The sequence below is a fragment of the Mauremys reevesii genome, linkage group 6 (genome assembly GCF_016161935.1).
Source record: "Mauremys reevesii isolate NIE-2019 linkage group 6, ASM1616193v1, whole genome shotgun sequence".
Classification (NCBI taxonomy): Eukaryota; Metazoa; Chordata; order Testudines; family Geoemydidae; genus Mauremys; species Mauremys reevesii.
In genome coordinates this window covers 100,372,100-100,395,715 of record NC_052628.1, presented here as the reverse complement: position 1 = coordinate 100,395,715, position 23,616 = coordinate 100,372,100, and the positions used below count along the sequence as shown (strand labels likewise).

At 38.9% G+C, this 23,616-nt stretch overlaps 1 protein-coding gene across 11 annotated transcripts in view; it reads left to right on the top strand.

Moving 5' to 3' along the window:
* Positions 1-23,616, top strand: part of CNTLN (centlein) — a 275,778-nt gene that overhangs the window by 147,780 nt on the left and 104,382 nt on the right. For 9 of the 11 annotated variants that reach the window (XM_039544616.1, XM_039544618.1, XM_039544614.1 and 6 more), the window contains 2 exons: positions 2,973-3,143; positions 19,078-19,178. In XM_039544616.1, coding sequence (XP_039400550.1) covers positions 2,973-3,143; positions 19,078-19,178 — 272 coding nt within the window. The remainder of the gene's footprint in view (positions 1-2,972; positions 3,144-19,077; positions 19,179-23,616) is intronic. The other 2 variants (XM_039544620.1, XM_039544619.1) reach the window with 1 other exon arrangement.

Below are 23,616 nucleotides of genomic sequence, written 5' to 3'. Positions count from 1 at the left end.
GAGAAGAAACAAAAAATATGGCAGTTGGAATAACCTGACTTTACAGTATGTCTGTCATCTAAATTACTGAAATATATTTTCATTATTTTTCTTGTTATTGAATGTTAATCTCATAACATTTCAGTAGTACTATAAAAGTTAACAGGCCAAATCAAGTCTACGGAGTTACAGGTAGGATGAATAATGCCCCTTGTTTGTTCTGTTTGATAGTGCTGTGGTCACTATCCCACATGAAGTATGAGATACTCTTCAAATATTATATTGCTGTTGACATCAAAAGCAATTCCTGTTTCCATGTTCAGGATCTACACGAGCCCAATAAAGTTAAGCAGAGACTATATGGGATTTCATCACTCCCTTCTACCCCAAGTCAAATAGCACAGTATTCAAATTGCCTTTCAAACTTCACTGGGGAGAATGAACCATAGTGTCAGTACAAAAATTAGCTTTTATTTAAGTTGCATAAAACAGCTGAAAAACTTGAGAAGGTTAATATTCAGTATAAGTAATCACTGCTTACACTGGCACAACTTGCGTTACTCATTGTGAAAATGGCTGCAGAATCTGGCTAAAAATCAGTAGCAATAAAATTCATTTTGCTTTCAGTAAAGTTACTTTTTCTGCTTTTTTCTTCTGTTTGAGTCCAAATATAGTAGCTAGGCAACTTGTAGCTGAGCACGATTGGAGCTCAACAACAAAAACAATTTTTAAAAATTTTCTGGCAAGATACCCATTGGTCAAAAAAAGTGACAATTACATTGATTGAGAGTGAAATTTTTAAAAGTATTAAACTCACTTATGGTCTTAAATCCCATTGAAAGTAACTTAGGCATTTTTGAATATTTTAGTCCAATAGCTCATTTTTACCAATAATATTGTTATATATTTTTGAAATAAATTGCCAGTTATATTTCAGCAATAAACTATATCAGCGAACTGGTGCAGATATATTACTATTTTGTTCTGAGAGTGATCTGGCAGGGCTGATAGGATTAATGACCTACATTGCATTATTAAACCTTCTCTGGCACTCTTGTCACAAGTTTCCACCAGATCTTGCAATTACTTATTTAGTCCTGGTTACCAGACAGACTGTGGTCTCGATCTGTATTTGGAAGTATTTTACCTTAGTGTTTCTCTTATTTTATCCAGACTCTCTTGGTGCAATGATATAGGATTAGCCAGTCTGCTGATTTTTGTTGAAAATATGTAGTCCTGTTAAGTCCCCATAAACAACCTTAATAGGGTTTTAGTTCGGCTTCAAATCTGAAGAGGCAGGGTTTGCGTGGAAAAAATAGTTTGCGGTCATGTAATTAAAGACTGTATTATAATACACATGCATAAAGAGACTGAATTAAGTCTGCAAGGGAAACCTGAATTCTGACATTGTTGTGGGCAAGACTAGATACCAGGAAAGTGGTTTAGCTAGGCCAAAACTTTATTACCATATCTGGAAAACTATCTAGCAAGAACTCAGCAAGTGCAAGGAAATCTATTTTTTGTAAATCATACCACATGGGCGAGAGGCTGCCTTAAGTGAAGAGGCTGTCATAAGTGGATAGCCTCTCCAGAGCTGGGATGGCACAGTAGTTACCAGCGGTAGTTTTTACCAGGTAACATCATGGTTTTTATTGCTTTGGGGAAAACTAGTTAGTTGCATTTTAAGGCATTTTCTATTTTTAAAACTGGATAATTAATGCACACCACATGACACTTAGTTTTAGATACATATTCAGACTGTAGTTACATAATGCAGTAGATTTATAGATTAATTTAGGGTTGTACAAATAAAAAGTAAAACTGCAGTCAGTGCAATACTAATGCATGTAATTATATTATTGAAAATTGGAACGTCTGTGTACATTTTAGTTTGGTATTTTCTCAAGAAAATTATACGTCATGACTTATATTTCAGTTTTTAGTAGTATATAAGTAAATGTCAAATACTTTCCATTATATGAAAACATCAGTAATGCAGAGTTGTAGGCTTGAAGCGTGCGGAGTTGCAGACTACCACTCCATTTGGCCATGCAGCATTCCGGAGCAGAAGATCAAGTTTGAAGTAGCAAAGAATCCTGTGGCACCTTATAGACTAACAGACGTTTTGCAGCATGAGCTTTCGTGGATGAATACCCACTTCTTCGGATGCAAGCATTAATCCGAAGAAGTGGGTATTCACCCACGAAAGCTCATGCTGCAAAACGTCTGTTAGTCTATAAGGTGCCACAGGATTCTTTGCTGCTTCTACAGAACCAGACTAACACGGCTACCTCTCTGAAGTTTGAAGTAGTAGATAAACTGAGCCTATTCCTCAGTTTTGAATGGATGTATCCAAAGTTTGAAAAGATGCATTCTATGCTTGCTGAACTTGCTGGATACTGATGCAATTATTTCCACCAGTTTCCTTATTTAAAATGGGTTTAATCCAGTATTTACCAGAAGCCCCTAAACTAGTTTTTCCCAGAAAATTGCCAACACTGGTCCAGAGTCTGGTAATTTCACTGTCCTGCTGATACTTAGGCAAAAAACAAACACACACACACACAAACGGGGCAGAAATACTGACAGCTTCTGTCTGCAGACTCTGGAAGACAGCGCAGTGTCAGTTTACAATGGGTTCTTGATTTTTTTTGAAGGGCTAAAAACACTGAGAGGGAGAAATAATTCTCTCTAGATCCATATGCAGAAGAAGACCCTTGCTGCATGGATCTTCCCATTCTGTGTGGGTTTGTGGACAAGTAAATACCTCTAGCACCTGTTCCCCTGCCTTGAACCTTACACTCTGTCCTCCACCTAAAGGGAATATAGTTTCAGGTTGGATTATCTTCTCTCTCTTCCCTCCCCCCCCCAATGTTTAGACACTTTTTGATAAACAAATTCAAGTATACTAAGAAAGGAAAAATGGTACAAAATAAAAGATTAAACATACATTTAAGGCTGTAAGAAAATCATGGGCTGCGATTTTCTTGCAGGAACTGCAATCTTCAGTATTCACCACACTTTTGCACAATGCCGCTCTCTCAAATTTGGCCTGGCACCCCATACATCATAACCAGGTTGGGGCATAGACGGATGAGGAAAGAAAGAAGACTGGTTACCAGATGGAATTCTAGGCATCAAATTCCATATTCTGTCATCCTTTTGTAAGCTTCAATTTATGCTATGTTTATGCTATTTGAATCCTTAATTGTTGGCACATCTTTGGTTTTCCAGCAACTATTAATACAAAATTTAACACACACAACTAACTATTGACAACCATAGAACTATTCTCTTTGTTCATTGAGTGACTAGACAGTGGGGTGGGGAAGGGGAGAGAGAGGTAATTTTTGTCATCGCTCTCTGCTGGATAGACGTTATAAATCAGACAGGCTTTACTTAGCACCAGTAGATATCACTTCCTGCTATTTTTATCCATCAATAAGTGAATGGGTCTGGAAATAAGAATGATAGACATGTTTCTAGATCATGAATCTAAGAAATGAAGATTGACATATTAGAGAATCTGTATAGTTAAATACCAGATTTCCTTGGCCAAGTAGGACTGCAATTTTTGGTGTAAACTCTGTAGGTTTAAAATCTTCTTCCTGCAAATGAATTCCAGTAAATCATCCTGGATAGTTTGAAAGTGCCCAAAATGTAAGTACTGCTAGTACTTTTTGCTTTACTCTTTCTTTTGTTAGCACTATTCCCAAACATATGTAATGTCTTTTGCTCTCTCACACAGTCTAAATCAAACACCGGCTCCAAGGTTTGCTCTTAACTCCCAAGGCTGTTAGTTGACACACAAATATACAGACACACTATTTGCAGGCAAATATTCCCAAATCATACCGTTGTAGAAACAAAGCAATTTTTTTGGTCAAAATATTATTTGATTCTTGAAAAGTCAGATCAGGTTCAGGCCTATCTCAGGCCCTAACAACTTTTTGATACAAGAAAAATTCACTACAAGCATACTGATGTGTCAACCCTGCCCATCTTATTTTGTGACCCCTGTTTAAAGATTTTTAAGGGTGAAATTTTTCTCTGTTGTACCTAGCCCATTGAAATGAGTGGAATTAGTCCTGATGTACCCTAGTGCAACAGAGCAGAGTTTTCCCCTATCAGAAGACTCATTGACAGGTAGTAGCAGTTGCTTCTCTCCAAACAGTGGAGGAGCTTGCAACATTGGTATGCAATCCTCCTGCAGAGATATGTTTATGAAAGATTGTGATTTGGAGACACTCCCTCATAAGGGATAGTGTTGTGAGTGTGGGAATTTGGAGATTAGCTCTGTAGGCAGGGGTTTGGAACATTGCATGACTGTGTGCAGCAGTTCACCAGAGATGTTCTCCAGTTTGTTTTATTAAAGTTTTATTCCTTTCTCATTCACTGGTTTATTTAGTAAACCCCAAGATTGTTACACCTCCGACCTCTTCTTTTATGAAAAAAGGTAGTGCTTTTTACTTTTTACTTTACTTCCTTATAACAAGTCTTAATTAGGATGCTCCCCTCCCCCACCATCTGACCTAAGATCTCGGTGTGGATGGAAATTCTCTGGCACACTTTTCACATCCAGAGGGCACTGAAGGCCTACTTGTTCTGGATGCAGCAGCTTAGAAAGTCCCATTTCCTCTTCATTCTCTAATAAGGTCCCCACTAAAAGATGAAAAAGCCTCTTCAGCCATCCTTTCCTGCACTGACCTTTTCCTGCATTTGGCTTACCTTGTAGCTTGGCAATTCTTCCTTGCCCAATCAAATTTAAGGCTAATTTCCTTAGAGTCATGGCCACTTCTGAGGTTGAGAGAGGAGAAGCCTTCCTGATTGAATTCAGCTAAGCAGCCATCTGAGCTCTGTCAACACCTTCTCCAAGCGCTACCACTGGATTTGTTCGTACCAAGGGATGTAGTGTTTGTCAAGAGTGCTCCAAGGAGTCATCTGCTGCAGCCTTAAGGGTGCAATCCTTGGGGAAAGAATTGGCATTATCTTGGCAGTTCATAATTCCTCCTGAAGTTACTATCTAGTCAGTTCATGTCTGACATACTATACTTAATACAGCCAAATCAAGTGAGCTTCATTCACAAAAGGTTCCTGGTTGACACTATTTATTTTTATCTATTTCTTTTAATTTCTAATAAGCTCACCTCCATAATAAAAAGAAACGAGTCAAATCAACAGTGCAAACGAGTACCCCATCATGCTGTAGAACCCCAGTTTCTCTTGCCATCCCCCTGGCCAAACACCTGGGAAAATGGATAGGCTTTGTATTGTGCCCTGAAGGTCAACAATTTTAGAGCCTTTCAAAGAATGCCTGTACACAAACTTCTGAATTGAATTAGTTTGCTGGATGCAACTTTCTGATTGGACACTGAAAAAAAGGTTAGACCAGATAGAACAGTTGTACTTGTCCAGCTATGGAAAAGGGATGATTCAGTCAGTTTTATTTCCTAAAAAAAAAAAAAAAAAAAAAAGACTGTACACTAATCCAAGGGCAGTGGTGGAAAATAACATCCTTTTCTTAGATGGTTTTAGCCTTGCACACCAGAGATTCTTGCTCTTGCCACTTTTTTTATTGGTGTGTAAGAGAGTATAAAGAGTTTCTTCTTGTCCCACCCTGTTACTTGATGCTGGAATTCTGCCAGGAGCTGCAGGTAAATGTGTGCTGTCTCACTGGGGCAGGTCTGGCTTGTTAGACTTTACCCTGCTGGAGGTGTGGTGGTAGCCCTCTGACAGTAAGAGTTAGCGTATGGAACAGTCAAGTCCTGAGGGACAGAGCCCTTGAAGCTCTGGCTCGGGTTTGTGTACAGTAACTCCTCACTTAACGTTGTAGTTATGTTCCTGAAAAATGCAACTTTAAGCAAAACGATGTTAAGCAAATCCAATTTCCCCATAAGAATTAATGTAAATGAGGGGGTTAGGTTCCTGGGAAATTTTTTTTCACCAGACAAAAGACTGTATTATAACTATATATCTATATATACACACAGTATAAGTTTTAAACAAACAATGTAATACTGGTACACAGTGATGATGATTGTGAACCTTGGTTGGGCTGGAGGAGTCAGAGGGTGGGATATTTCCCTTACTGCTAAATCATAAACTAGCAATTGGCTGATTGTTAACCCTCAAGGGTTAACTCTCTCACTCTGCAAGGCAGCAAGAGTGAAGGGAGATATGCGCATTTCCCTTAAGTACTGTTGCTTTGTTAATTAGATCAGTTTGCTGAGACTGCAGCCCTGGTGTCCCCCCCCCCCCCCTGCTCTATTGAAGCAGGTAAGCAGGGTGCAGGAGCAGAGGGGAGGGGGACACCCTGACATTAGCCCCCCTCTTTCTTCCCTCCCCCCTGGCACAGCAAGCAGGAGTCTCGGGGAGCAGCTCCAAGGCAGAGGGCAGGAGCAGCACATGGCAGTGGGGGTAGGGACACAGGTGAACTGCAAGCAGCTGCTGCACAGGGAACTTAGGGGAGTGGGGAGCTGATAGGGTGAGCTGACTGGGGGCTGCCGGTCCAGCCTGGTTCCAAGCCCCCACCAGCTAGCTGCAACAGGCTGCTCTTCCTGCAAGCAGTAGACAAAGCAGGCCACTGCCAAACAACGTTAGAAGGGAGCATTACACAACTTTAAATGAGCATGTTCCCTAATTGATCAGCAATGTAACAACGACCGAGATGACTTTAAGTGAGGAGTTACTGTAGTTATTTTGAAATGATCTTCTTTTTTTAATATAACAAAACCCCAGGGAGTGCATATCTTTTGTTTGTAGCGGTGTGGGGGCTCCATATGGTATCTTTATATCCACAGAAAATTAAAAATGATGAGTATTCCAAAATTTTGTTCTTTCAATAAGGCATGTTATGTCCAAGCTCTGGTTATATGCAGGTGGTAGGAGCACCTATGTATCCTAATAATTTGATAAGTAAACAACTATATGTTGTAGATGATTTAGTGCTGATTTACAGCTATTAGTTAGAACAAGTCAGGAGTAAAAAATGGTGCTATAGCTCTCTTTTTCCTGTTTACCTCTTATACTGTCCTGAAAGAATTAAGTATCAGAGGGGTAGCCATGTTAGTCTGGATCTATAAAAGCAGCAAAGAGTCCTGTGGCACCTTATAGACTAACAGACGTATAGGAGCATGAGCTTTTGTGGGTGACATGCATCTGACGAAGTGGGTATTCACCCACGAAAGCTCATGCTCTTATATGTCTGTTAGTCTATAAGGTGCCACAGGACTCTTTGCTGAAAGAATTAAGTATTGGGGTATTTGGAAAATAACCTAATGAAAGAGATTGTCACCAAGAGTTTTACACCACTGTAAAGGAAAATTCAGAATGGTGTATGACAGTGGAAACCATTGAAACTATCATTGTGGGTTAAGATCAGTATCTTTGCAAATGAACCCAATGTCCAGCATAAATTATTAGTGTAGACAGAATTAATATTGTTTGGTTTCAAAATTGCTAACCAATACTGTGGCACAGTTGGAAGAAATAAATGAAGAAAAGGTATATGCAGCGACATGTTTGTGCTTCCTTACCCCTGTTAGTGCCCTGATGACTTATGTTGGAACAAAAAGGATGACTTTCATCCAGTTATTGATAGTAATCAAAATGTGTTGATGTTGCATGCAGGATATTTGTCTGCAGAATATAGTATAGTTGCAGGGCTCCACTGTTGATCTACCTTGTTAGCAAGTGTTGGAAGCCTGTAGGGAACTGCTGATGGATTCCTGCTGACTCATTGCACTAGACAGGACTCATTAACTTCACTTTGGCTATAAGGGAGATGGAAGTGACTTTCTGAGCAAATAAAATCTAGGTTCTAGGCCCTTGGGGAGAATGCTAAGAAGAACCAAGCCTGGGGAGAAGGTTTGAGCTGGAATTTGTGATTAGTTTCTTTGTGAATGAAACCAAAACCTAAGAAATAGGTGTGTGGAGTATATTTTAAAGCCTCCCCAAGTTTTAACTTTGTTCTCAAAATAGTTAAGAAAACATTTGTATCACATAGATGGAGCTACAAGACGATTATGATCAGATTCTGCCACCCTCACTAATGTTGAATTGTACCATGCTCTATGAGAAGTCCCATTCATTTCAGTGGAACTACTCCCAATAAGCTTCAGGTTGGAATTCAGTGTGTCAGTTTTAACCTATAAAGTCTTAAATGGCTTGGGAGCTAATTACGTGGGACCTCATTTCTCTCCCCCATGATACACTACCATAGTTGAAAACAGCAGAGGTGCTAAAGCTGGAGGGGGACCTGCTGGCAGGGAGTTCTCTGGAAGGGAGCCTCCAGAACCCATATTTGTTAACTTTCCAGGCATGCTGCAAAACCCATATTTTCCTCCTCTTTGTTAAAGCTATTGAAGAGGAGATGGGCTGAGTGAGACCAGTATGTTTTGTGGCAGTCCTTGTGTTTATAATGAAATTTTAATTTTAGAGAATAAATGCCCAGAGAACTGGATGAGTTCCTGTAGCAGTGTTTTTAAATTTAGAAGTAATAAATAATACCTGCATAGTAAGGTAATCTTCAGTGTGAGTAAAACTGGTAGGATTTAGCCAGAAAGTGTTTGGGGGTGCCCTTTTAGGGATGAAATGAACACGTTTGAGACACACCAGACTGCATTTGTGCAGAAGTTAAAAAAGAAGTACTGTAAGTATAAACATATAGGTGGGTATATTCAGAAACTGGAGTGCATGTTTGTATGTTGATTATCTCTGCATCAGTGGTGCCATTTTAAAAAGTAACTTTCACTCAAAGCTCTCCAGGACTACAGAACTAAAAGCTGCTGCTTCTCCTAGACCTCTAGTGACTGTCACTTTCAAGAGATAAAAGGAAAATTTGAAGATGGGGTTTTTAAGAACAAAAGCTATAATTCAAGATGGTGGATCACAGTAATTATATCTATGATTGGTGGCTCTTTTCTGAAGTGATTATGTGGTGATGGCTCTGATTTGTGCTGTGATGCTTGTCATCTCAAAACTCGCTAAGCTCACACATTGGTCAAATGCTATGCTGCGGTTTCCTGGTCCAAAAGGATTTTCTATTAACGCTTTAGATCATTGTCTTTCGAATAATTTGAAAGTGTTGTGCCACCTTACCTAGACAATGGTGACTAGAGGGTTTTTGCTACTATTGTAATTGTGGTGATGGGGGGGTGTGTCGTTTTGTTGTTTGTTTGTTTTTGTTTTGTTGTATTTTTTTTTACAAATAATTCAACTAAAGAGTGAAATTTTGGGGGACAAGAAGTAGCACTGTTTTCTCAGGTTCCTGTGCCTTAATCAGTTATGGAGAATTGAAGGAATTGAGGAGTTATTGCACCAAAACATGAGAAAGTAGAGAGGGAATGAATGTCCTGGGTCATCATCGGTGGTTTAGGAGAACAATGATAAGTGAGACAATTGCAAAATTAGCACCCTCTGATACTCATGCATGCCCCCTAGAATCCACTGTAGGTGACAAAAGTTGTGGCCACATGGAGCAGCATTCCGCATGACTAAATGGAGCTCAATGTTTCCCGCCCTGATAAAAAAAGAAAGCGAAATGAAGACATTTTCTGCTGCACATTTAGAGTAGACATACTTTTCTGAGCCCATTCAGCTTTACGCTGTAGATCTTCTGGCCCATGGGATTCAAAAGTCAAGTCTCACTTCTGGTCTGTCTTAGTACAACTAGCAAGTAAAATTCCTTAATAATTTTGTTAACATTATTAATCATATTTAAGGTTTTGTATACTCTGAGGCACTTTAGACATGAATTATGCTACAAGGCCCCCAGAATGATTCAACGCTTCATACATCCACATCCTTGAGTCCTGGCCAATCAGAACAGTATTCCTTGTATTGTTTTGTTCTGATATTTTTTTAAATGCTGCAAACTTATCTTTAATTGTGCATAGTGAGAAGCTAGAAGTTTTGACAACACTTAAGGAGGTGATTTTGCTTTTTGGTACTGAAGATGGCAATTCTTTCCTTCCCTCGTTTGGAGAAGAGTAGAAATAACTCTAAATCTGAGGGGGGGTGGAGGGACTGGCATTGAGGGAAGTCTTTATTAGAATTAACTGTAAAATACCTGCTAAAGAAGCTGAGTGAGAGTCTTAAAAGCAGACACTGGTTGGAATGCCCCTGTGGCAGTTGGAAATCTTTTTCTAACCCTGTTTTGTTATGAAAATCAGCTAGTCATACATTATATTCTCTGATTCATGGACATGTTTAACTCAACTAACAGGCTTGATATGCAAGCTGTTGGACAAATGTATGTATGCGATTTGCCCATCACTATTGGATGTATGTAAATGTAACTGTCAGCTTTACTTTACAGAATCAACTGAACATTCTTTTTGAAAAATCATGATACAATCCAGGTATCTTGGATAACAGTCGTTCTCTCTGGAAGGGCCCAGTTTAACTCCCATTGGCTTTAGTGTGAATCTTTCAATTGATTTTGGTGGGAGTTGGATTGGGCCCCATGGTAGTTTCAAGTACCGAGATGGTTGGGCTTAGCAGCATCCTGCTCACCAAGGTTGTGTGCACACAATCATGGCAATACTAAGTGCTTTCAAAAGAGCTTTGAGAGATACTTCATATATGAAATTGTTTTATAAAACTATATTTTGTTCTGTTCTGATGTGTTTGTGTTAAATATTTGGGGCATTTTTCAATATTCCTGAATATGTGAGTGAAGCATCCATCTTGGGTGGAACATAATTAACAGCATATTTCCTTTCCAAAGAATGTTTTAGCATAGTAAAACTGTAAAAAGGTAAAAGGAAATAAAAATAACTAGTAAATAGATCTGTGATCACAGCAGAAACCAACATTTTGGCACATTTCAAAACCTGTTTATATCGCATTCAGGTAAGCAAAAACTTGTCCATGTGAAGATCACATGTAGCTATAGTCCAAGCAATTATTATTTAGCCCCAGCATATCACAGCTTTTAAAATGGTTCACCTGCTGAGTATTATCATTAGAGATATGATTGTGGACCTTGAATTTAATGAAATTTAACAAAGTTTAGCAGAATGGTTACTTATTTTCTTTTCATCTAGGTTACTAATAGCTATTACTAGTAATGAATCTCCTTTGCCTAAGGTCTATCATGGATACAGAGACAAGATATTTTATGCATACCCTCAGAGACTGTACTATGCAATTTTTGTGTAATTTAAAAAAAAAATTATAATTTGAATTTATATTCAGTTCTCTTTGCCTATTTATTTAGTCAGTTTATCTGTGATTAGGATTATATCTGCAGATCTTTGAAACTTGAATGCCCTTACAGATTTTATCTACTCAGTATGTCAATCTACAGTACAGTATAATTTGTTAAAATAGTTTACAGTATTTAATATTCATTAGCACAGAACTCATACAATTTTTGTGTGTTATAATAGTCTTTGTCCTTTAATGTTTAAAACCATGTTGAGTAATGGTATACACTACATAACACAAATATAACCGTGACTTTAAAATGTAGCAGCAACCTTAACTGTTTTAGGAGAACAGTAGCTATAAATGTGTGAATTTACTCCAGGCCCATAACCTGGGAATCATCTTTGACTTCTCCCTTTCTCTTTGAGCTGCACATCCCAGCTATGTCCAATATAGCCATTTCTTCCTCTATAACTTTTCTGAGATCCAAGCTCTTTCTAACCACACAGTGAAAACCCTTTTTCAGGTCCACATTTCTCATCTGGATCACAGAAACCTCTCCAGCCTCCCCGATAACTACTTTGCCACCTCTAGTAATGTATATAAAACCCGATCATCTTTCTTGCCTGATCTTCTATGGCGCTCCACTCTTTGAAGCCCTCCACTGGCTCCACCTTTTCTGCCATATCAAGTTCAAACTTCATGTGCTCTCCTGCAGGACTTCTCACAGCTCTTCCCTCCCTATTTATCTGCTCTGTTCTTTTACCAGCTCACCCCCCTCATCCATTGTGCATTGTGTTTCATGTCCTTGCATCACTTCTATGCTCCTCTTAGCAGCCACCTTTGTGCCTTCTTTTATGCTCCTTCCTTTGCATGTAATAGTATCTCAGATTTCATCTGTAACCTTCTCTTCCTTCAAATTCCACTTCAGTCAGGTATAGTTAAAAACCTTTGGGCAGGAGCGGCTCTAGACATTTCGCCACCTCAAGCAGGGCGGCATGCCGGTCGCCGGGAGGGCAGCAGGCGGCTCTGGTGGACCTCCCGTGGTCCGCTGGTCCCATGGCTTTTGGTGGCACGCCTGCGGGAGGTCCACTGGAGCCGCCTGCCACCCTCCCGGCGACTGGCAGAGTGCCCCCCGCGGCATGCCGCCCCAAGCACGTGCTTGGCGTGCTGGGGCCTGGAGCCGCCCCTGCCTTTGGGTGCCACCACAAGATCAAATAATAAATAAGAATATTAAATGCAATGTGTTAAAGCTGTGCAATTTAAATAAAAAGGGTAGGAAGGAGAAGTTAGGGTTCCTAGAGCAATGTTAACTCTGCAATATTGAGCATCCTGTATATTTTCTGGCATGGCATATATTTAACAACTGAAACAGAAACCTAGAAAAGAACACTGGAAAATAGTACATATGTACAACATGGCCAAGTTAACATTGTCATGAGACACTTAAAGCTGAACTGAAAAGTCAATTCCCTTTTACTACTACTATTTTATGAAGTATAAAATAGAGTATCTCAAAGATTTTTTAAAGTAATTTTTCTTTTGCCCTTTTTAATATTAATACTATCAGGTTCTCATGTTTCTGAATGTCTATTGCAATATGATAGGATCGCTTGTAGAGTGATGCCATACAAGGATATAACTTGAGCTGCAGTTCTTCCCATCGACTGACAGGTATGGGGATACTGATGATCAACAGTGTAAAAGTGGCATCTCTTTTTTCTTCAGTTCACAGTCTGGTGTGACATTAGAAGGAGGATTGGTATTGTCATCGAAGGAGAAAAGTTAGAAATTTACTGGGTTGATCTTTTGTTTTCATTTAATTAAAGCTTAGAGTTTGTGGAATATTGCAGAAATATAGCAAAATTCGTGGAAAGATCCTAAAGTTGTGGAACCCGTGATTTTATTGCCACAATAAGAATGGGCCTAAAATTTGTGTCATATTCAAAACCAACAGTTCTTTTGGAATATGTTAGCTTTGACAATTTTTTTGCTGCTGATGCTGGTGGCTGGAAGCTGAAGGAGGCATATGCTGATGTTGAGTTGAGAGCTCTTCCACATTTCAAGCTACAATCAGGTGGCATTAGTGCAGAAAAATTCTTCAGAGAGACTTCCTTCCCACTATTGTAGACTCTTCAAAGGGTCAGCCTCTCAGCTTCTGTTAGTGCTGTGGATCTTTTGAGTCTATAAACACCCTGCCGTTTGTTCACCACTTGTTCAGTGAAACAGAAGATTTCCACACACACAAAACTGCATTTGAGATAATATCAAAACCCAATATGGTTCTCTATTCCAGGGTTTGATTTCTTAATTGAAAATATATCAAACAATCCAATATTTTTATGTTTATACTTGTCTTGTATGTATTAGCTTCTCCTCCAAAATAACACTGGGATCTCTTATTCACAATATCTAAGCTTTGAGGCTGCCTTCCTTTCTCTCTGGTTACAGTAGATTAGTATTCTGCATTATCCCACAGCTTATTTTTGATCCCTGGAGTGAAAGGATTGCAGAGGCAGTACAGTCATCTCTGGATGAGGGGAGAGGAAGTGCCTCATGTCACTAGAATCACTTTGGTCAATCTAGAATCAATGTGGATGGGCTTTGAAGAGAATCCTATCCAGACTTCACTGGAGTACGGTTGTTATGACATGGAGCCTTGAAAAGGGGACCAGTGGGGGGTAGTTTGACAGAAGATCCTGCATTGAGAACCCTTGGAAAATAATATATGAACACTTTGTAGAGAGGAGCAAAGAATCCTGTGGCACCTTATAGACTAACAGACGTTTTGTAGCATGAGCTTTCATGGGTGAATACTTGCATCCGAAGAAGTGGGTATTCACCCACGAAAGCTCATGCTACAAAACGTCTGTTAGTCTATAAGGTGCCACAGGATTCTTTGCTGCTTTTACAGAACCAGACTAACACGGCTACCCCTCTGATACTTTGTAGAGAGGAGGGGTTTACATTCATTAGGAACTGGGGAAACTTTTGGGATGGGGAGAGCCTATACAGGAGAGATGGGCTCCACCTATACCAAAGTGGAACCAGACTGCTGGCACTAAACATTAAAAAGGTTGTAGAGCAGTTTTTAAACTAGGAGATGGGGGAAAGCCGACTGCTGCAGAGGAGCATGTGGATCGGACACAGACTTCTCTTAGGGGAGAGTCTGATGATAGAGAATCTCCAGGTTATAGTCAGGAGCAGAGGACGGACAAGGATAATGTAAGGGCCAGATCAGATGATAAACAGTCACATAAAAAAGAATCTGGCACATCAGAAAAGGGCAGACAAATAGACAGGGACAAGTTTTTAAAGTGCTTGTACACAAATGCTAGAAGTCTAAATAATAAGATGGGTGAACTAGAGTGCCTTGTGATAAAGGAGGATATTGATATAATAGGTATCACAGAAACCTGGTGGACTGAGAGCAATCAATGGGGCACTATCATTCCAGGGTACAAAATATATCGGAAGGACAGAACAGGTCGTGCAGGGGGAGGAGTGGCACTATACGTGAAAGAAACTGTAGATTCAAATGAAGTAAAAATCTTAAGTGAATCCACATGTTCCATAGAATCTCTATGGATAGAAATGTCATGCTCTAATAAAAATATAACATTAGGGATCTATTATCGACCACCTGACTAGGACAGTATTAGTGATGATGAAATGCTAAGGGAAATTAGAGAGGCTATCAAAATTAAGAACCCAATAATAGTGGGGGATTTCAATTATCCCCATATTGACTGGGAACATTTCACTTCAGGACGAAATGCAGAGATAAAATTTCTCGATACTTTAAATGACTGCTTCATGGAGCAGCTGGTACGGGAACCCACAAGGGGAGAGGCAACTCTAGATTTAATCCTGAGTGGAGCGCAGGAGCTGGTCCAAGAGGTAACTATAGCAGGACCGCTTGCAAATAGTGACCATAATATAATAACATTTAACATCCCTGTGGTGGGAAGAACATCTCAACAGCCCAACACTGTGGCATTTAATTTCAAAAGGGGGAACTATACAAACATGAGGGGGTTAGTTAAACAAAAGTTAAAAGGTACAGTGACTAAAGTGAAATCCCTGCAAGCTGCATGGGCGCTTTTTAAAGACACCATAATAGAGGCCCAACTTCAATGTATACCCCAAATTAAGAAACACAGTAAAAGAACTAAAAAAGAGCCACCGTGGCTTAACAATCATGTAAAAGAAGCAGTGAGAGATAAAAATACTTCCTTTAAAAAGTGGAAGTCAAATCCTAGTGAGGCAAATAGAAAGGAACACAAACACTGCCAAATTAAGTGCAAGAGTGTAATAAGAAAAACCAAAGAGGAGTTTGAAGAACGGCTAGCCAAAAACTCCAAAGGTAATAACAAAATGTTTTTTAAGTACATCAGAAGCAGGAAGCCTGCTAAACAACCAGTGGGGCCCCTTGACGATCGAAATACAAAAGGAGCACTAAAAGATGATAAAGTCATTGCGGAGAAACTAAATGGATTCTTTGCTTCAGTCTTCAGGGCTGAGGATGTTAGGGAGATTCCCAAACCTGAGCTGGCTTTTGTAGATGACAGATCTGAGGAACTGTCACAGATTGAAGTGTCACTAGAGGAGGTTTTGGAATTAATTGATAAACTCAGCATTAACAAGTCACCGGACCCGATGGCATTCACCCAAGAGTTCTGAAAGAACTCAAATATGAAGTTGCGGAACTATTAACTAAGGTTTGTAACCTGTCCTTTAAATCGGCTTCAGTACCCAATGACTGGAAGTTAGCTAATGTAACACCAATATTTAAAAAGGGCTCTAGAGGTGATCCCGGCAATTACAGACCAGTAAGTCTAACGTCGGTACCGGGCAAATTAGTTGAAACAATAGTTAAGAATAAAATTGTCAGACACATAGAAAAACATAAACTGTTGAGCAATAGTCAACATGGTTTCTGTAAAGGGAAATCGTGTCTTATTAATCTATTAGAGTTCTTTGAAGGGGTCAACAAACATGTGGACAAGGGGGATCCAGTGGACATAGTGTACTTAGATTTCCAGAAAGCCTTTGACAAGGTCCCTCACCAAAGGCTGTTACGTAAATTAAGCTGTCATGGGATAAAAGGGAAGATCTTTTCATGGATTGAGAACTGGTTAAAAGACAGGGAACAAAGGGTAGGAATTAATGGTAAATTCTCAGACTGGAGAGGGGTAACTAGTGGTGTTCCCCAAAGGTCAGTCCTAGGACCAATCCTATTCAATTTATTCATAAATGATCTGGAGAAAGGGGTGGCAAAGTTTGCAGATTATACTAAACTACTCAAGATAGTTAAGACCAAAGCAGATTGTGAAGAACTTCAAAAAGATCTCACAAAACTAAGCGATTGGGCAACAAAATGGCAAATTAAATTTAATGTGGATAAATGTAAAGTAATGCACATTGGAAAAAATAATCCCAACTATACATAAAATATGATGGGGGCTAATTTAGCTACAACGAGTCAGGAAAAAGATCTTGGAGTCATCGTGGATAGTTCTCTGAAGATGTCCACGCAGTGTGCAGAGGCGGTCAAAAAAGCAAACAGGATGTTAGGAATCATTAAAAAGGGGATAGAGAATAAGACTGAGAGTATATTATTGCCCTTATATAAATCCATGGTACGCCTACATCTCGAATACTGTGTACAGATGTGGTCTCCTCACCTCAAAAAAGATATTCTAGCACTAGAAAAGGTTCAGAAAAGGGCAACTAAAATGATTAGGGGTTTGGAGAGGGTCCCATACGAGGAAAGATTAAAGAGGCTAGGTCTCTTCAGCTTGGAAAAGAGGAGACTAAGGGAGGATATGATAGAGGTATATAAAATCATGAGTGATGTGGAGAAAGTGGATAAGGAAAAGTTATTTACTTATTCCCATAATACAAGAACTAGGGGTCACCAAATGAAATTAATAGGCCGCAGGTTTAAAACAAATAAAAGGAAGTTCTTCTTCACGCAGTGCACAGTCAACTTGTGGAACTCCTTACCTGAGGAGGTTGTGAAGGCTAGGACTATAACAGTGTTTAAAAGAGAACTGGATAAATTCATGGTGGTGAAGTCCATAAATGGCTATTAGCCAGGATGGATAAAGAATGGTGTCTCTAGCCTCTGTTCGTCAGAGGATGGAGATGGATGGCAGGAGAGAGATCACTTGATCGTTGCCTGTTAGGTTCACTCCCTCTGGGGCACCTGGCATTGGCCCCTGTCGGTAGACAGATACTGGGCTAGATGGACCTTTGGTCTGACCCGGTACGGCCGTTATTATGTTCTTTAGAGCTCTATTTATTAGCATTTTTAACAGAGGGAGGAGGAGGAGAATAACCAGGGTATAGTTGTGCCTGCATATTATATTTGCAAGCATGTTAAAAAGCATTTGTGTGCAGCTCTTAAATAGACTTCAGGTCAGGAAATATTGTTAAACATTGCAACAACAATTTTCTACTACTAAGTTATCAAGTTAGTTTTGGAACAATTGGTATGGAGGCCAAGGGAGCTTCTTCATTTTAAGTCTTGTTCATCCCATGGCAATGATTCCTATCTATTCTGTATAGCTAAAGGCCTCATAAATGATGTTGGAAAGGCATATATCTGCAAACACTCATGGTAAAAAGATACACCATTAACTGTATTTGCTTCCATGTCATTCTCATTTTCTGATATTCAATACTGAGCGTATTGTATACCCGGGATGTAAAGACTATCCATCAGTTGTTTTTTCTATTATTTCTGCCATTTGCCATAAAATCGATCACTATGAAAATAGAAAAGTTTGAAAATGTGACATTCTAGTAGGGGAATATTGTATTTATTCAGTCTTTTCCAGGAGATAAGGCTAAGCAGAAATGATTATGACAACAGTCTGTATCTTCAGATAATTTAAACATTTAGAAATCTGTTCTATGCCAACTGAATAGAGAGATGATTTGTACCTCCCAACACTTGTGGCCCTGAGTAAGTGTATGAACAATATAATCATGGGCAATAGAACTGGAAAAGGCCTATTATTTCATCTAAACCATTCCCTTGCCAGTGTGGGAGCGATCCTTGAATACATCTTCTGAATGCTTTTTACACTCTATAGAAATACAGTTTTACATCTACTTCATTCCCTTCTTTCACTAATTAAGCATGCAGGTCCCGATGGTCTTGCTTTGAGCAGGGGGTTGGACTAGATGACCTCATGAGGTCCCTTCCAACCCTAATATTCTATGATTCTATGATCATAATGATGTCATCTGGTCTTAAAAGCTATGGCATGTACTTAACTTTAAGCACATGAGTAATTTCATTAGTTTCAATGAGACTGCACATGTGCCTAAATGCCATGCTAGATAGGGACTTTAAAATTTATCAACTCTGCCTTTCCAACTCTGCCTTTCTCTATCCCCTTCAGTCCTCTCTTATTCATTTACTTGTGTTTTGCCAATCCCTGAAACTCTTTCACGCCACGCCCATTTGCTGCAATCCCCGTTGAAAACCTCCTAGTATTCTGCACCTCCTCTTCATACCCTGTATGTGTGCATACATGTGCCTATATACATAGATGGGCCAAATTTTCATTGATGCTAAAGCCCCTTTGTCAAAGTGTCATAAAGGGGTTTCAGCATAAATGAAAACGTGGTCCCCATATGAACGTATGTACGTAGAGGGGAGGAGCTGAAACCACTAATATATGTAAAATTAAAAAATCTATATCTGAGTTTTGTGAATTTACTGGCAATTGTCTTATATCAGTTTTTACTTACAGTAGCAAGTATGAAAGTATCTACATTCTAAAACAATAGCATCTGTATTTAAATCATATATGTTCCCTTGCCAGTAATATTTATTTTGATGTGTTTTTCATTTAATTTTGTTTCATATTTTTATTAGGATGTGTTTGGCTGTTTTTCTGTACCTTCTTATTTGCCTATGCTATTTTGTAGATTGAATCTTGAAGAGGAATTAGATCAGATGAAAGTATGTAGATCCATGGATAAGGCTACAATACAAGAACTGAATCTGTGTCTGCAACAAGAAAGGGAAGGTAAAAAAAAATAGAATTATATAATATTTGATTAGACAGAAAATATTTTATTTGATGGGTTTTCTTTTATCTCAATATTTTTTTTATTTCTGATTTGGAATTCTGCCAACACACACATATATGTTCTTTTTTTAAATGTACAGTTACACTTTTTAGTTCTCTACATGATTCATAAACTAGTAATCATTCATTCCAGAAGGAAATAGTTTTCTAAAACTTTGTATCCTGAGAATTCAAGATGACCGGTGCAGTGTCCAGATACAAATGTTATAAAATCTGCAATATAAGATTTAGAATTTTTATGGCATCCCAATAACCAAATTAATTTAGCCAGGAACCAAAATGGTGGAAATATATGAAAATGATTCCCACAAGATTGCTTCTGTTTCTGTATCCTTGCCACCTCACTGTTCCTATACTCATCCACCTACTTTCACCCTCTGCTTTACTTGAAATGTCTGGGGACTACACCGAGGTTCAAGAGAACTCATTTTAGTTGGACAGTCACTGCTTTTCTAGAAGGTTCCTGAAGCTCAGCAGAACCAGTGGGGATATCCCACAGGTCTCAATGTGAAGAAGCCCCATTTTGGGGAACTGCAGTATTAGTGAGTAGCCTTATCCTTTTTTCCTTTTTGTCTGCTGATGGCTGCTTTCCATTTCTATTTTTGCAGAAATGTTGGCCATGTTGGTAAAACAAAATAAAGTAATATTTTTTAAAAAGCGTATATTTTACAACCAGGCACCCAGTTCCAAAAAAATCTGTGAAAGCATCCAGCTGCTAAAAATGGCAAGTGGCTGGATTCTCACCTGCTTTCTAGTTCCTATTTCCATCAAAACAGACAGGGGGGATTAATTTAAATCAAGGCGATTTAAATTGCTAAGTGGAAAGTTCGAATTAAATAATTGATTTTAATCAACTTTTCCATTTCTATTTCAGTTATTTTCTAAAGAAAGATGCATTCTCACTGGTTGATATAACCATTAGTTGTAAATCAACATAATTTAAATAGAGCCTTTACATTCGATTTGATACATCATTTTGCTACTTAGGAGGCTACACCATAAGTATATACATTTATTTAAGCAATTATATAGCTTAATATTTTCAGATTCTTATTTATTTTACATTTTTAGTATGTTAGAAAATGATGAATGATATATTGCTTACTTACTAGATAATTAACTTTTTGCTCATGATTATATAGAAAAGCAGCCATTACTTCCAAGTTTTTGAAAGAGACTCATGGATTCAGTGTATTTACTTTCTATTTAAATGTTTTAAAAGATTATAATAAATTTAGGCTTTAATATATTTTGTATTAAATTCATATGTCATTTTAAACAGGTTGATTTTTCAAAAGAAAATAAGAAAAATCAAAGAAATCTTTTTGAAATAAAAAATCTGTTTTTTAAAAAGAGCTTTTAAAAATCATCAATTTTTATCTACCCTGAAAACACGTATTGAACTGGAGGAAACAATGTAAGGATTTAAAATACTGATTTAAAAATCACTCACCTTGTTTTTTCTAGTTTAGTCCACCTTCAAACAGAACCAGGAATGGAAAGGCAGCTAGCAGCTAGGAGTGAGCTGGCTGACTGCTGAACAATAACGGTGTCACTTCCTAAAAAAATTCAGACCTCAGGAATCGTAAAGGCTTCTAAAGTATTTAGTACTTGAATGCTTAAAAGAACCCCAAATCTTTACAGAATAAAAGTCTTTATTTCATGAAATATATATTCCTCTCTCCTTAAAGAAAATTATACACAAATTTCAGGCTATGCAAATACATTGGTCACTTGCATGTCTAAGGTGATTGAAAACAAAAGATTAAACACAGTTGAGTTGTGTGAGTATCCAGTTTAATTGCATTTCCTATCAATTGTTGTTGCTTACCTGAACACTATAAATATTAATATTTTTTTCTAGAGATAAGTAGCTGGCTTAAATCCCAGGATATATTTTAAGTGAAAAGTCTCATTAGTGTGTCAGAATGAATTTATTACAGCCTTGTGAAGGTAATGTTTACCACTCCAGTCTCAAAAATGACTCACTCATCCACACTACAATGATGAGCTGCTTCTCTTGTGCTCCTCCTGCACACTTTAGAAGATGCACAACAGGAGAGAACCTGGTGTAATAGACAGTTTTGCACAATGTTTTCTGTTGTTGTTTTGCACAATGTTGAACTCCTAGGAGCTTGGAGCCACAGAAAACTTGATGTGTATAAAGTTTCCTATGCTAGCTGAACTTTAATGGTGTGATGGAGTGTACAGGATTTATAGTGACCACTGAAGGGTGGTCTCCCTACCCTACTGATGATCCTTGGAAAGGTTTTGTCAAGAAAGACAATGATTGTTTTTAGTTAAAGCCCAACAAAGATTTTCAGCATTGACTAAGAGGCACAGCCATACAGGCAGAAATTAGATGCAACTATGTCTAGTAAAGTGTAGAAATGAACCTTGTTAAAGCTTAGAACCATGAGATGGTTGTTTAGAAGTTAGGACAGAGGGCTTGAGAGATACTTGTAGATACTTCTGTTTGTTGGTTAGTTTGTTTGGGGGTCTTTTGTATGTGTTTTAGGGTTTAAACCACATATGGGAATTACCCACCTACCTGTGGCTTTTCAGTTTTGTGTTTTGTTTCGAAAATAATCTTTTAAAAAAATTCATAACCCTGAAATCCCAGATTGGGGAGAGTGAGTGTGTGTGTTTCTTTTTGGGGGGGTGCAGTGGTGGGAAGTTGTTTTTAAGTTTAAACTTTCTAGATTCTCAGACTAGGCCCTACTACAAATTGTTCCTTGTTTTCTCCTTTTAAAAAAAGAAGGGAGTTTGCAGATCGAAAACTTAGGTGGGAGTCCTGCAGTTACAGACCTCCTCCTGTGTGCAGGACAGGAACGCAATTTCTGGATGCGTCCTAAAGTGCGCAGAAGAGGAGCTCTGCTATCACAGAAAGATCGGCAAATAAGAGCATTATTTTTGTGTACCTTAGGAGGCGAGCTCATAGGTAGGTGTCGAGTTTCCTGAGCTCCACTGGAGCAGGGAACAAAGGTATACATATTACAGCCCTACCAAATTCATGGCCCATTTTGGTCAATTTCACAGTCATGGAATTTTAAAAATCATAAATGTCATTATTTCAGCTATTTAAATCTGAAATTTCACGGTATTGTAATTGTAGGGGTCCTAATCCAAAAAGGAGCGGGGCGGGGGGGGGGGCGGTCTCAAGGTTATTGTAGAGGGGGTTGCGGTACTGCTACCTTTACTTCTGTGCTGCTGCTGGCAGCGGTGCTGCCTTCAGAGCTGGGCAGCTGGAGAGCGGTGGCTGCTGGCTGGGATCCCAGCTCTGAAGGCAGAGCCACCCCCAGCAGCAGCACAGAAGAATGACATGATATGGTATTGTCACCCTTACTTCTGCACTGCTGCCTGCAGAGCTGGGCCCTCAGTCAGCAGCCGCCACCCTCTGGCCGCCCAGCTCTAAAGGCAGCAGAGAGACGCAAGGGTGGCATGGTATGGTACTGCCACCCTTACTTCTGCAGTGCTGCTGGCGGGCGCTGCCTCCAGAACTGGGTGCCTGGCCAACAGCCGCCACTTTCCAGCCACCCAGCTTTGAAGGCAGTGGAGAGGTGAGGGTGGCAATATCCCGATCCCCCCCTAAAATAACCTTGCAACTCCCTTTTTGGTCAGGACCCCCAATTTGAGAATCCTGGTGTCCTCCGTGAAATCTATATGGTATAGGGTAAAAGCACACCAAAAAACAGATTTCACGGGGGGAAACCAGATTTCACGGTCCGTGATGCGTTTTTCATGGCTGTGAATTTGGTAGGGCCCAATGTATTAGACTTTGTTGGGTAAAATGTTACGTATTAGCATTTGACTGCATATGTTTCCCCGGTTGGCTTCTATGACAGATAGATGTTAATCACAACCTAAATTTCACCACTTTTGAGAAAGTTTGAGGTGAACCCATTCAGTAATTTGAATGACTTAAGTCATTTTTTAAAGTGTGCGGCTGTTGTCTAGCTTTTCTCAGTGTCCCCTCAGAAATAACTCAATTTTAACCGTTAATATTTTCAACACAAGTAGATTTAAAATAACATCTGTAGGAGATTTTAAATTAAGGTTTTTAAATAACATTATTGAAAAATAAGCAAATAATGATAATAAGCATTTTTCATATTGCATGTTATGTTCTTTTTTATATATATACCATGAGGCTCTAACCCTCAGTTTATCTGAAAAAATGAACACAGCTTTAACTATGGAGTCAGACAGCACCTTCAGAATAATAAATATATTTATATACCTACACCTACACACACGTGCTACAGTGATAGGAACACAGTAAAAGCATGTTTAGGATCACAGAAGGTGATGTGTAACAGTTGTGTGTGCAGTTTTGCACAGTAATTAAACACACAAATTAGATTACATGTTTTAG